Below are 15,327 nucleotides of genomic sequence, written 5' to 3' on the forward strand. Positions count from 1 at the left end.
AAAGAAAAGAGAGAGAACACAAGAGAAGAGATAGAGGAAGAAAGAGGAGAATAGAGAAAGAGAAGGAAACCTAGAAGAAGAGGAATCTTCAAAAGGTGGGGGGAGAATCCTTGTTATTATGGGTATGTATGGTATGAAATGGGTAGTTTGTATGCTTAGGATTCTTCATCTCTCTATTTCATAACTTTCAAAATGTTAGGGTTTGTGTATAATCCATGAAATTGGATGATTTAATCAAGTTGTGTTGTTATGTTAATAACCCATAGTAGAACTATGATTAGAAACTCTTATATGCATGATTGTTGGTGGTTTGGTGGGGTTTATTTGGTTTAAAACAGATTTCGGAAGTGCTGTAAAAAATGGGTTTTTCTTCCAAATATTGTAAAGGGCGCGTCGCACCGGCAGAGAGCTCGTAGCGTGGGAACTTCTGACTTGGCGCGCGTAGCGCGGCCTGTTATGCAACTTTGTGATTTTTTATTCTTTGACTTGGGATCCTGTATGCTTATGATTTAAGATGGATCTCCATGTGTTTTAATAATTTATTCAATGATGTTTGGATAGGTTTTGAATCGAAAAATGAATTCGTACGTGATACTCGATTTTGGTATATGTATATGATGTTTTTGGTGAATGGTGTGAATAACATGAATTGGCTTGTGTGCTATATGTTATGTGTAATCAATAAATGCTATGTGTATGCCTTATTGATGGTAAATGTGTGTTATGCAACATTTTGGTGGATAATTCGAATATGGCGAATTATTGTGATATGCTTGGATAATTAAGGTTGTGTGATAATCTTAATTACATATATTGTGAGTTTGTTGCACATGCATTCATAGGGAGATGATACTTCAGTTTGGGCTTTGATCCTTGTGTGGAAATAGAAGTGTGACTTTGTTCCTTTGTGGAGTCGGAAGCGGTGGACTATACATTCATATTTGAGGGATTTGGTCTTGTCCGGATCAGAAGCGTGGTTCTGGTTCTTGAATATGGAATCGGGAGCGGTGAGCTTGATGTTCACATTGGTACCACATACATGAGTCACATTAATTGCATTTGGAGTCATAATGGTTGTTATGTGATGTTTGAATTAATGTGTGCTTATGTGATAATCGGAAATTTGTGCTATGTGCAATATTTATGGAACTCATTTAAATTATGAAGTGGGATGAATTGTTGGATTAATTGTATACTATACTCTTTGTTCATATTATATATATTTACAATGATGTGAATTCTCACCCTTCTGTTTGAATGAGGTTCTATGCGACATCGCGCAGGTTCGGACGAGTAGTTGTGCTTGCACGAGGATTAGCCAAGGAGCTTGTTCGGTTAATTTGTTTAGATTAGGTAGTGGGTCGATGCTCTGATCATGTAACACTGGGGGTATTTGAACTCATGTTTGTTGTTTTGAGTTAGTGTTATATATTCTCATAGTTAACATTTTATTTGGATATATTGTGTTAAGTGGCCTTGGTGCCGATGTTTGAATTCTTATGACATATTTATGATGTGATAATGTCATTGTGTTAGTAGATGATTATAGTATGGGATATGATCATTGAAATGCTTGAGAAAATATTATTCCGTTGCGATATGCATATTGATGGAACATGAAGTTTTCAAATGTGTTATGATGATGATCAGAAGTATGATATGTATGTTTGTTTTGTTGTTTTTCATTGTTGTGGAAACGACGTGTGGCACCCTTTGCTTATATGCATGCTTTATCACTCTGTTAATATATGATTTATTTAGGGATAGAAAAGTGGTGTTACAGGGTACATTTTCTTCATATTTTGAGGGAGATCACTGTAGTGATTTGTGACTTTGGATTTATAAAGATTTGATGGTGAGAATTCATGAGAAGCTAAAGTTAATTCTTACATACATGCCATTATTCTGATCAAGAACCAGAAATAATAGATATGAATGTGTGAGGTCGGATGGTGCGGCAAAAGATTATCTACGGTGGGACAGAAAGGGGAAAACCAATAAGGTTAGTACTCCAATGTCCAAGTCAAGTAAATGTGATATGCTAGAGACTGTTTGATTATATTTGAAAATGGGAAATACTCGAAAGGAGATGCTTAAGTGTGGATTTTATGTTCACAGTTGCACTGAGCTCTTAATATATTCTGGTACACGCTCTTAGACTGAGTCTTATCTTTATTGGACTTCTCTATCCTTGGTATGTGGTCAGCCTAGAAGTTTTAGTCTCTGCTGTTAAACCAATGTGTATTTTTGAATGATTACTTTGTAGACATGTTTAGAACGTTATAAAAAGTTTCTTGAAAAAAAAAGGAACTTAGGATTTGATTTCTAAATCGAGATTTTCATTATTTTTATCATTATCTTTTAAAATTTTAAAAATTCATATTTAATTCTTCTAATTTAAAAAAAAAAAAAATTGGTAAATAAATACTTTACAGTATTCTTAACATGTATGAAAAAACTTATTCTCAAATTTAAAAGTTAAAAGGTAATTACATAATTTTCAAAATTTCAGAAAATAGTACGGACTAAAACTGCACGCATAAAATTTTTGTAGAGCCCAAAATATGTATTTTTTTAATAGGAACAAAAAATAAAATTTGAGATATTTATAAGGAGGAAAAACATATTTAATCCTAAATTCTAATGGGCTAGTTACATAAAGCTCTAGGTCCTATTTTAATTTACATCCACTCTTACAATATTTCCATTAAAACTCACATTCTAAATAAAAAACATTGGATCACATCACACACAAACTTCATGACATAAGATGGTAGTACTTGATTTAATATCTTAATCAAACATTTTCCGTTGATGAAGAGATAAATGGTTGATTAAGTGATGATTCCTTAGCAATACTTGTGGATGTAATGCTTCTATGTTCTGTAGTGGGTGGTGCAATTGCAATATTTTCCTTTGAAAATTTACTCTCTTCATTTTTACCCCACAAAACAAGGTATAGTCCGGCTACAATCAATATTGCACCAATGATCCTATAATAAAAAGGAAGATTAGTATATAAATAAAATTCAATTACTAAGAAAAATAATTTGTATAGTTTTTATGATAAATTGTAAAATTGATATGTAACATTTATCATAAATATTCTAATTAAGGAATTTAATTAGGTTTAAGACTAACCCTCCCAAGTAGAACTCTTCTCCTAAAGCAATAGAAGCCATGAAAGCAACAACAAAAGTTTGAATAGGTTGATATATAGCAACAAACACAGGACCTTGTTTATCAATACACCAAGTTTGTACTGCAGATGCAATTCCAGATGCCACCACTCCCTGCAATTATCAATAGATGTTTAAATCCAAATAATAATAAAAATTCTTTATTCAATAGAAGAAAAAAAATTCAATTTTTTTTAAAAGCTCGTGTGTTAAGAAGTTTGAATCTTTCAAAAATTGAATGATTAAAACTATAATTAAACATAATACTCTCTCTGGTCCTTATTATAATAAGGACCAGAGAAAGTAAACTCTCTCTTATAATAAGGATCAGAGAAAATAATAGTGATGATAACTTACTACGTATAACATAGTGAAAACTTCGCCGCTTGAGGTAAATAACCAAGCGTGCGAATTTCTTTCGCAAACCAAAGCGATGAGAAGGAATTGCAAGAGACCAAAGAAACATGTATAAGAAGTGAGAGAAAGACGGGCTGGATACTTCTGAAGAATAGGTGCTTGAAACACAAGCCAAGCAGACCAAGATAAACAATGTCCAAAAAGATAAACACAACCAAGTGTCCAATTTTTTCCCTTAGCATCACCAAGTGTCATTTTCCAAAAATCAATTATTGGTGTTGTTGTTGTTGTTACTTGAGTTATCATTGTTGATGTGTTATTTAAGTGTCTACTTGGAGTATATATTATTGGACCTTTGTATAATGTAATTATTGTTGCACCAATTACACATAATACTGTTCCTCCTACTTTTGCCAATCCATCTTTTCTGTTAATCTTGACTCGCTCTATCCTTAAAATTACTGCCATCAGAAATGTTATGGCAGGGATAGAGTTTTGTACAGCTGATGCAAAGGTTGGACTTGTGTTCTCCAAGCCAAGCAAGTAGAATGCTTGGTTTGCTGTAATCCTGTTTCATACAAAATACATAATTGTTATCAAACCATACATATATATAGTCCCTCCGTTCCTTTATAATTGTCACTTTTTAAGTTTTTCCACATACCAAGACAACCAATGATTATTGTTACTTTTTAAGTAATGATAATTATTTTTCCAATAATACCTTAAACTTTTTAATACTTTATTTAACTTTTTCTCTCTCTATCATAATGATAAAGGGTAATTTTGACAAAACAACAAAAATATTTTCTTGAACTTTGAAATGTGACACTTAAAAAGAAACAAATTTTTTTCACAAAAGTAACAATTATAAAGGAACGGAGGGAGTAATGATTATTGACTTAAATTCACTTTTGGTTCTCGTAAGTTAGCGAGTTTTTGAGTTTCCTTCATGTAAGTTATCAAACCATTTATATGTAGTTTCTGTAGATTTTCGTGCAGATTTTGATTTTAGGGACTAAAACAAACGGGAAAGTAAAATATAGGGACTCAGACAAAAAAAACTTACAGAAACGAAAATCAAAAACTCACTAACTTACAGAAAAAAATTGCATTTAAACCATAATTATTTTACAATTTTATTGAGTTTCATCCCTTAAAGGTTTTAAAGTGATTATAAATCAGAATGAAACATTGTAACAGCACAATAGTCGTATCATTGATTTATGAAATTTTTTAAAAAAATTAATAAGATTTAAATTTATGAAAAATTGACAAAAATATAGATATAAAATTATTGAATAAAAATAATGTAGAGCATAAAATATATATTAAAATATAAGACATACCCAACCAGTGCTAGAAAAAAGAATTGGCAGAGAAAGTTGAAATTAATAGGTGGTCTCTTCTTCCTGAACAAAAGAAAAAGAAAGAAGGTGAGAATCACATATAATAATTAAATAAACATATAGTACTAAAAAAAAACTATATGTTATATTAATATCAAGTGACTATATTTTTGACAAAATTTTATCATTTAATTAAAATAATATAATATACACAAATGTTAAGGGTACTAACTTTTCAAAGAAATATGCAAAGGGAAGAAGTACAATAAGAGCTATAATGTTCCTATAGACAGGAAACACATATTTGCTAATTCCCATATTAAGGGCAGCTCTTGAGACAACATGAAAGCCAGCATAACCAAATTGTAAAGCCAACATGGCAGCATGCAGTTGAAACCTTTCAGGAATTGAACACCACATTCTCTTTGAAGAAACTGAAACTGAATCTGAATCAGCCATTGTTGGAAAATAATTGTCACACTATCAATATAAAGTATATAGAATATTGAATAAATAATTTAGGTTTAGTAAAATAGAGGTAGAAGGTGGTGAAGAGAGGATGAAAATAAAGGGAATATATAAGGTTTTTTAAAACTATTTTTCTCTGTATTTAAAAACTAAAAACTATAAAGTTTGTTTAAGGAACTTGTTTTAAAAATTTGTTTGTCAAATTTGATTTTAATTTTCTATTTTTAAAACTAAAAATTGTTAACAGGTAAATCATGTTTTAGTTTTGATTTATGCTATTTTCTTAAAACTGAAAAGACACCGTAATTAGAATTATTTTCATTAATAGTATTATTGTAAATAAATGACAATATACCTAGATAAAAATGTTGAAATTGATGTATAGATTATGAACATTCTCTAACAAACTAATATTTCAAAAAAATTACACCACTAATCATGTTTGGGGTGTTTTCCACGTAGGTGCCAACTGGCAAAAATATTCATACATGCGGATATCCGCAGATAAAATCCGTCAGGAGTAGGGGCAGATAGTTTAAAAGATATCCACGAATAAAATAAATAGATATTTAAAAACCCGTTTATTAATGGATACGGATTTAATGTTACCCATATCTGGAGATATCTGTATCCGTTAGTAAATTATAAAAATGATTTAAATATTATTAGTTTATTATACTCTATCTTTTCATCTTCTAAAAAATTAGAAAACTAGTCTCAGTTATATTCTATACAAATTTTATTGCTCATTTCATATTTAAGTTTTTTCAGTACTCCATACCTCACTTCAATAATTTCACTGTCCAACCAATCAGTATTACTTTTTTTCCATCCAAGCAGCAATCCTTTCTACTTATCTGTCATCCGCTCTTCCACCATAATTAACAACACAATATCATTGTTTTTTTATTAAAAATAAAATGTATGGATATTATGCTTTGGTGAAAATGAAGTAAATTAATGTGATGAAATTTTGTTGTTAAAATAAGATAGATTTGTATGAATGTTATGTGATAATAACATCTTGTGTCTTAAAAACAAATTGAAAATATTTTTTCAAAAATATAATTTTAGAAAAATAGTGTTATCCATGGATATCTGTAAATATCCGCGAATATTTACAGACCACGGATTATCCATTTAGCGGATATCTGACGGATATGGCGCGGATATGGATATCATATTTATTCAACGAGACGGACATGGATATCGTACTATCCCTCCCATGGATATTCATTTACATCCCTAGCGCCAACCCACATGGCGCCTCCTATATTTTTTAAAAAAACTCCAGTTACCTGCGAATTTGGTGTTACCTTCGGATTTACCTGTAAATCAAACATTAAATATTTTCGCAGGTAAATTCGCAGGTAAATCCGCAGGTAACACTAAATCTGCAGGTAATTTAAAAAAAAAAAAAAAGGAGGTGCCATATGGGATGGGGCATAAGTAAAAAACACCCCAAACATGATTAGTTGGGTAATTTTTTTGAAATATTACTTTGTTTGTATTTTAAAATAAAAACATGGTTATTAAAAAAAATTCTTCTAACAAATCGTTAGTTGGTTCAGTGGTGATTGACGCTAAACTTGGTAGGTCGAACTACGGATCGGGAGGGGGCTGAAATCACTTGATGTCAGAATTACCGGTGGTGATAAACCAAAAAAAAAAAAAATCTTCTAACAAGTCATATCAACTTTATGTTTAAAGAATAAATATTCATTAATGAGTGATAAATAAGTACCGTCTAAATTTAAGTTATCTGAATGTTCATTTAAAAATTTAAATTTATTGATCAATTTTTTTAGAATTTCTTCCCAAAAAACATGTGATTCCAGAAGGAGAACTAACACTTTTCATGGCTCCTCATCACTGCGACATCTTCTTCGTCATTGTCATCAAAAGTAGCTTCGTCGTCATCGTAGCCACTAGTATTAGCATAACTTGGATTGAATTTGAGGCCTATGTCATTTTTATAAGATGCCACTGTGGGCGCCAAATATGATTTCCAAAGTAAATCATTGTTACTTTACATTAGTGTAGGTAGAGCGGTCAATATGGGCTACCCGGCCCGTATGGGCCGGCCCATATGGGCTTCGGGCTTTTTAGAGCCGGGCCCAAAATATTCATTTTTAAATGGGTTCTAATTTTACTACCCAGGCCCGGCCCTAAATGGACTTCGGCCCTAAACGGGCTCATTTCTATAAAAAAATTAAAATTTTCTCCTTATTTTTGTAAGTAACCATATAATTGCATGTAAGAATACATTTTATATATATATATATATATATATATATATATATATATATATATATATATATATATATATATATATATATATATATATATATATATATATATTAAATTTTATATCCAAAATTATAATTTCTAAATAATCCATATAAGTTAATAATTAAATTGTAAAACAACACATTAACTTAATTTAAACTATCCAAAATACATCACAAATTATATAATGTAGCACAAATAATTAAATAACTTGTTCCAACAAATTTTAAGTTATAAATATTCATGACAATTATAATTTTATGATAATTATAACAAGAAAATGTTATAAATTTTTATAATGATTATAATCAGGAAAGGATAAATTTTAATTATATTAAAAATATTTAATTTTTTCGGGCCGGTGGGCTACCCATGGCCCATACGGGCATGGGCCGGCCCATATTTTTTAGGGCTTTTTAGGGCCGGGCTAAAAAAGGCCCGGATGTAAATGGGCTCGAAAAATGAGGCCCAGGCCCTAAAAAATTTCGGGCCAAATGGGCTTCGGCCCATTTTGACAGCTCTAAGTGTAGGATAGGACTAAATTCTGATTTGTATGAATTCTCCCATTCATGCTTTGATGGTTGCAGATAAAACCCAAATACTACATGTCATCAAGACCACTTTATGGTCATTAAGACTAATGTCTCCTTGTATTCACGATACTAATTAATTAAAATTGAGTCCATTGTTCCCTGGTCTAAGACAGACTAATTATGCTAGTTAATATGTCTTGAAAGTCTTATCTATATGTTTAAATCTATTAGTAAACAATTGTGTGTGGTGTTTCAGAGTTGTTGATTGGTTAGATCAAGCTGACACAGAGTGATGAGAAGCTCTGTATTTGTGAATCTTAGGTGAATATAATGATATCTCTCTCAACCTTGCGGTTGAGGCATTTGTAGAGATCTATTAGGCTGGGATCTTTGGATCTAGAGAGTGATTATTTTGCTCCTCTCTAAGGAGTGTGGGATGTGGAAAACGTTATTCCTCCTATTTTTCATGAGAAAATGATGTCGCGCCTTTCAATGAGCTTTCCATTCTATTAGTGTCTAAGGACAAGACATTCCATATGTTTCATATGTTAGTAAGGAACCAGCTGACACAAGCATAATAGGGGACGAGTGATGCATAATAGGGGACGACTAGAAATCCCACTTGAGAGTTTATAGTATATCAAATGTGATCTTTTCACAAGTTATCCCACAAACCTTCTTATAACCAAACATGAGTTGTACATGAGCTATCATGCAAACCAAACACGAGATTTTACATCAAGAAAATCTTGGATCCAAACAAGAAATTTTACACCAACAAAACAAGAGCTTTTACATCAGGTTGAGCTCAAGAACCAAATAGAGATTTTAACTGACTAATCTCTCAAACTAAACAAGAGCTTTTATTGGTTTGGCTCAGTAACCAAACAAAAACTTCTCACAAGAGATATTATACAAGAGACAGAGTCTTCTTATGTAAATTACAAGAGTAACCCCAACACCACAACTAAAAGCCTCACTCATATTTTTTACTCTTAAAGCACAGAGGCAGTATAGTGAAAAAGAAAGAAATGGGGAAAAAGAGAGTAGAAAGTGGGAAAGTATATAAGTTATGAGCTTCAATATACAACAACCCCAATTCCTAAAAAGGATACACTATAATAATTATTTGTCTTAATCGATTAGGAGTTTTCTTAATTGATTAAGAAGTATAATGTCTTGCTCTCACCCATTGTTTAAGGCACCTAATCCATTAGGGAGTGTATACAAGCTTCCTAAATGATAGGAACATCCTTGGTCGATCCCACAAGCATCTTGATTGTTCCTTTATAGGCTTTAAGGTGATTTATAAAATTTAGAGAGGTTTAATGGTATCCGAATGGCATGCGATACGACTTGTACTCAAATACTCAGGAACCTACAGAGACATATGTCCAAGAGGCCTTATTTAATCCGTTTTTTACGAAAAAGAGGTTATTGGATCGAGTCAAAAATATTTTAAAGATAACAAGTATTAGAAAGGCTGGCTATATGGCTAGTATCCAAGTACTTGGAAATCTGAAGAGGCATAATTCCAAGAGACCCTTCATCTTTGATTGACCAAGTTTGATCACTAGTCTTACGTTAATGCTTTAGTCGTAGTTTGACTGTGTACAAAAATTTGTTTTGATTTGAGAAAAGAAGTTTGGCACTTAAATGGTACTTTGTACAATTTGGATTGTTTTTACTATGTAAAGGGTATAAGTTTTAATTTAATCGAGAAAGCAAATATGTATAACTAATTGAATAAATAAATTAAGTAAAACAAAAGGGAATATTTTTATAATTAGAAATCAACATTATTAAATAACCTAAATTAATTAGTGAAATTAAACTAAATAAAATATTCTTAAGGTGTCACGGTGATTCTATTTTTTCACTCCACACCTAGTTGATTTCTTTTTAATGTTTAGTCTTGAATGATTTTATTTCATTTTATAGTCTTGAATGATTTTATTTCATCATATAGTCTTATATAATTTTAGTACATCATATCGGCGGCGTGGACAGGTTGACGTTAACTTTAGTTAGGCATCTCTAGGTAGCATGCCCTGCCAAAGGTCGATTTCTCTTCCCTACCCCCGGGTAAAACCCGGTCCGAGGCCAACGTACCTAGGGCTCCACCTCCAACACTCTAGAGTGAGTAGAAATGAAGTGAAAGTTGTGCAAAATTCTGCTTCGCTTGCCCTGTCTTTGTGTTCTGCCTTATAGGTCATGTTCCCTAAAGATAATCATACAGATCAATGAATATTATTCCTTTATTTATTTTAAAGGTACTACATCGAAGATCTATTTTCACCTTACATAGGCATAATTTAGAAGAACACTTGCTAGGTAAAGTTCTTGGGATTTTCTCTCTAGGTAAAGTCTCCATGGTGTATGCTCAATTTCCCATGCTAGTCTTGATCTTGTATGGTCCTTCCTTGTTTGTTGCGACCTTTTTGTTCCAAGAATTATTTCCTCCTACATTGGCCTATCTCAATACAAGGTCACCAAGATGGAATTCTTGAGGCCTTACCCAATTGTTGTACCTTTAAGTGGCTACTTGTTTTACGGGGGCGGTCAAGAGGAAATCATATACTCTTCTTTCTTTGTTGTAATGCATATTTACCTGCCTTTGAATTTCGACAAAGGGGGAGAAGTATAATCTCAAGGGGAGCAGAGCTTACTATCTATTTAACTGAAAGGGACTTTAATTACTCCAAACACACTTATGTTATCTCTTTTACCACATCCCTTGAGAGATGTGTTGTCATCATCAAAAAGTGAGAGAATGTGAAACCTTATTTTCTAGGTTACTTCTAGGTGATATACCTTTAATAAGTACAACAACATTTGATGATGACAACTAATGTCTAACGATGACAACTAGTCCTTAATGACAAACAACTAGAGTCAAGCATAAAGCGGCTAAAGCAATTAAAGATGAAAACCAAAATATTAGAGTTTGATGCTGTGTTTTAAAAACCGAACCGGCCGATCGGACCGGTCAGACTGGGAACCGGAGTGATCACCAGTTTGGTCTGACTGTTGGACCAGGTATGTTGTTGAACCAGCAATTAGACCTAGTTCAAAATTTATTTAAATTTATATTTTGTATTATTTTATTGTGAGTGATGATTATATTTAGAATTTGAATGTAAAGAATAAACATGTGAAATTATGATAGTTTGAAATTTTAAAATTTTGTAGGTGTCGTGATATTTTTTAGAGACTGAGTCATCCAGTTCGACCGATTTAATAGATATATTATTTTGCAATAGAGATCGGTTTATTCAATCGAGTTATCTAATTTAATCTGATTTAGTCACGCGGTTTGACCAATGATCCAATGGTTCAACCAATGAGCCAGTGACCCAGTACTCTCATCCGTTTAATGACTGGTCTGATTTTTAAAACATTGGTTTGATGGACTTGACTCTCTGATAATGGCAACCAAATAGAACTAGCGTACCCCAATTTATCCCCGGGGTCACTAATTCATCGCATTTACATCATTAATCAGTCAATCATACCTTAGGTTGACCAAAAGTCAACTGAAGTCAGCATTTGCATCATTAAAAATTCAAAAAATTTCATGAAATAACGCTTCATGCATTTATATCTCCTTACATTGTTACATACATTGCGTGGGAGTGATCAAAATTTGATTAGAATAAATTTTGGTTCTACAGGTAGATTAGACGAAGTGATCAGACATTGTGATCAGACATTTTATTTTTCTGACTCCGTTTGCGATTATTTCTTGTACAGCCAGAGCTTGTTTAACCAGGTATTTTTACTTGTATTTTTTTATCATTTCCAGTCTATTTTACTGAACTTCGTTGTGTGTGGCTAAGTGTTTTTTTTTCGATTTAGAAGGTGTCCGATTTCAATCGTTTTATGTATTTTCCGGTCTCTTTTTTCAGTTGAAAAAACTAAAATAAAAATGTTACTTAGTTGTAATTTATTTCTAGTTTATATTTTCATTAAGTAATAACCAGACCAAAGACATAAGTGCCATTTTTTAAAAATAGAAAACCCTACATTATTGTTATAAATAGAAAGACATTAGTTTATATTTCCATTCTTTACTGTAACCAAACTTATTCCATACTCACCTTTCATTTTCTGGAAAAAGCTTGCACATGAAAATCATTTGATCTGTTTACTCATTTATTTTCTTTTTTAATTAAATATTAATGGGTGCCACATGTCATGCGTTTAGTGGCTGGGATTTTGTTTTGAAAAGTCAAAACTTTTTTTATTGATTCATTTGTTTTTCTCGTAGAGAGATAAAAAAGGGTGTCCAACTTATTCTGTTTTCTACTTTCAATTTATTATTTTCTTTAAATTTCCTTCTTTTTAGAATATTAAGGTTTTGGTGTTTGGTTAAATAGGCCTTGAACCCATAAGGTCAATTTTTAGTTTCCTTGCACCACCCCATTTCTATATGTACCCCATTTTGCTAAGTATGCACCTCATTGCATTGTATTCTATTTTTTATTTTACTTAGCTGGCTTTGAGCCCATTTAGGGTTTCAATTTCATTCAAACAATAGTGTGCCCCTCTCCCTTCTATCACTTGTATGTTTGTTTTTCCGTATCTCTTGTAACCCTCCAATGTAACTTTTTTTTTTACAGCAAAACTATTTCATTAAGAGGCCACAGCTGGGCAAACAAAAATAGAATTACAACAGGAGGGCATTTCAAGCCAGGTTCTCGAACCGAAACGATTACCCAAACCAACAAAAGAATGGGCATCACTGTTAAAAGACCTATTAATAAAGACAACAGATGCAAACTTAAAGCTAGAAAGGAGAAATTGACAGTCGCGGATCACATGATCAATATCCGCCCGCACCGAAACCGCATTAATACAATCCACAACAGATAAAGCATCAGATTGAACAAGGATTCTCTCCACCTTCAGCTCCTTAGCAACTTGTAAGCTCCATCGGATGGCTAAAGTTTCACCTATCAAAGGACAAACCGAGACTTCTTCTCTCTTGCATGCTGCTAAGAGAACATTCCCATCCTGATTTTTAATCAAACAACCAAAGGCAACAGAGCCATCCTCGAAGCAGCCAGCGTCTACATTCATGGTGTAAACCTCATGGTCTGAAGGGGTCTCAAGCGAATTAAAGGAAGGAGTCTTGACTTTGACACACGGATTTGTTATGTTGAACTCCTTAACAGCAACCAAAGTTTCTTCCGCAACAATCCAAGGCTCAACAGACTTTTGTTGGTACAACAATAGGTTTTTAGTTTTCCAAAGTTGCCACAACAGAGAGCACTTTAGCTGATCGCCTATCACGTCCGAGTCATCCAAACAGCCATAGATCCAATCATTCAAATCAGAATTTAAAGGAAGTCGCAGACCAAAACAGGAAGAAAAACACACAGACCTAGCAAATTCACACTGCAGGAAGAGATGGTGCGCCGTTTCGGGAGCAGCTTGACAGAAAGAGCAGGAGGTATCCAAAGTAATGCCCTTCTTTTGGAGATTTTCCTTTGTTGGGAGAATATCTTTTGCAAGGCGCCAAAGGAAATTTCGGACACGGGGGTGCAAACGGGCTTGCCAAATTTTCTGCCCCAGCTTGTGGTAAGAGACACTAGAAGGGCCCGGGCCTTTGCTGCGTTTTCCATGCACTAGCAGGTGATATGCTGACTTCACAGAGTAGTTTCCGCTTTTTTCATAATTCCAAATAAGCTCATCCACAGGTCTACGGAAAGAGAGGGGTATAGCAAGAACTTGTCTCGCCTCCTCTTGAACAAAAACCTCCTGTATCAGAGAATTACACCAGCAGCCCAAATCCAGATCAATGAGACAGCTAACTTTCGCATCCGATGGCAAAAAATTGAATAGGGCTTTGGACTTTGAAGTTGAACTTTTGAGGCAACCAGTTATCATGCCAAATACGAACTTTTTCGCCATTCCCAATCCTCCACCTAACACCAAAATTTACTAAATCGCGCGCACTAAGAATGCTCCGCCAAGCGTAGCTTGGGGAAAACCCCACTGCCGCCTCAGAAATGTCGCACCGGGGATGGTACCTGCTTTTAAACACCTTTGAAAGAAGTGAAGCCTCACCTGTAAGGAGCCTCCAATATTGTTTGCCAAGCATGCTTGTGTTGAAACTGCTTATCTCTTTGAACCCCATACCACCATTCTTTTTGGAACCTGACAATCTCTCCCAGCTGAGCCAATGTATTTTCCGAGCCCCATTTTTAGATCCCCACCAGAATTTCGCAAACAGCGATTCAATTTCATGGCAGGTTCCTTCAGGCAGTTTGTAACAACTCATCACATAATTTGGGATCGCCTGAGCAATGGCTTTGATTAAGACTTCTTTCCCCGCCCGTGATAGAAACTTTCTCCTTCCATCCCTTCATCTTTTTCCACACCCTTTCAACCCCCATGGCGAAGATCTCCTTCTTTGATCTACCAAAAATCACCGGAAGCCCCAGGTATTTGGAGTGACGGTCCACAGTCTTGACACACATCCTGTTACGGATCAGATTTCTATCCTCGTCCCGCACATTCTGACTGAATGATACCTCAGATTTTTCCATATTAACCATCTGTCCCGAAGATTCTTGATAAGTCTTTAGGATTTCCAAAACACAATCTGCTTCCGCTGAGTTTGCACAAAAGAACAATAGGCAGAAAAGGTGGGAAATACACGGAGCTTTACGGGCAACTTGCACACCATGAATCTTATTGTTTTGAGCAGCCGTCTTGATTAAACCTAAAAAAACATCAACACACATTATGAATAAATAAGGGGACAGAGGGTCTCCTTGTCGGAGACCCCTCTCCGTCTTTATACTTCTACTGGGCTGACCATTCAACAGAATCTTGTAGGATACCGACGAGATACACCTATTGATGAGGGAGACCATAGAACTAGGGAAACCCATAGCAGAGAGAGTACCCTCCAATGTAACTTAACTGCCGTGAAAATTAGTGAATTGGGGTTTAGGGTTTCCGTTGGGGTTTAGGTATTGTATGCATTTATGCACCTATCATTGCTTGAATATTTGTTTAGGGTTACTCAAATATTAGATAATTAATCATTGAAAAAATAAAATCAATCTTTCTTAAGAATAAAATGCTTGATCAACATCAAGTGATTTTCAAAATATGGCACCAACCCGCATTCAATTCCAT

General features: G+C 33.7%; 3 protein-coding genes across 3 annotated transcripts; all 3 read right to left on the bottom strand.

Moving 5' to 3' along the window:
* Positions 1-2,560: 2,560 nt before the first annotated feature.
* LOC131634309 (protein WALLS ARE THIN 1-like) lies at positions 2,561-5,344 on the bottom strand. Its single transcript, XM_058904966.1, has 5 exons — positions 5,118-5,344; positions 4,886-4,948; positions 3,537-4,104; positions 3,142-3,293; positions 2,561-2,993 (listed from the first exon to the last, which is right to left on the bottom strand). The coding sequence occupies exons 1-5, from the start codon at positions 5,342-5,344 to the stop codon at positions 2,798-2,800; spliced, it is 1,206 nt and encodes a 401-aa protein (XP_058760949.1). The 3' UTR covers positions 2,561-2,797.
* Positions 5,345-12,810: 7,466 nt separating this feature from the next.
* Positions 12,811-14,091, bottom strand: LOC131634317 (uncharacterized). Its single transcript, XM_058904974.1, has one exon. The coding sequence runs from the start codon at positions 14,089-14,091 to the stop codon at positions 12,811-12,813; it is 1,281 nt and encodes a 426-aa protein (XP_058760957.1).
* Positions 14,092-14,438: 347 nt separating this feature from the next.
* Positions 14,439-15,327, bottom strand: LOC131634318 (uncharacterized). Its single transcript, XM_058904975.1, has 2 exons — positions 15,312-15,327; positions 14,439-14,905 (listed from the first exon to the last, which is right to left on the bottom strand). Exons 1-2 carry the CDS (start codon positions 15,325-15,327, stop codon positions 14,439-14,441), a joined length of 483 nt encoding a protein of 160 aa, XP_058760958.1.

This window comes from Vicia villosa, unplaced genomic scaffold, assembly GCF_029867415.1.
Source record: "Vicia villosa cultivar HV-30 ecotype Madison, WI unplaced genomic scaffold, Vvil1.0 ctg.001280F_1_1, whole genome shotgun sequence".
NCBI lineage: Eukaryota > Viridiplantae > Streptophyta > Magnoliopsida > Fabales > Fabaceae > Vicia > Vicia villosa.

Bases quoted from the DNA above. Each gene is read 5' to 3' on its own strand.
- LOC131634317 (XM_058904974.1), bottom strand. From the start codon at position 14,091: ATGGCGAAAAAGTTCGTATTTGGCATGATAACTGGTTGCCTCAAAAGT.
- LOC131634309 (XM_058904966.1), bottom strand. From the start codon at position 5,344: ATGGCTGATTCAGATTCAGTTTCAGTTTCTTCAAAGAGAATGTGGTGT. The intron at 4,949-5,117 runs GTTAGTACCCTT...TCTTTTGTTCAG, and splicing joins TTTGCATATTTCTTTGAAAA to GAAGAAGAGACCACCTATTA. The intron at 2,994-3,141 runs GTTAGTCTTAAA...TTTTTATTATAG, and splicing joins GAAGAGTTCTACTTGGGAGG to GATCATTGGTGCAATATTGA.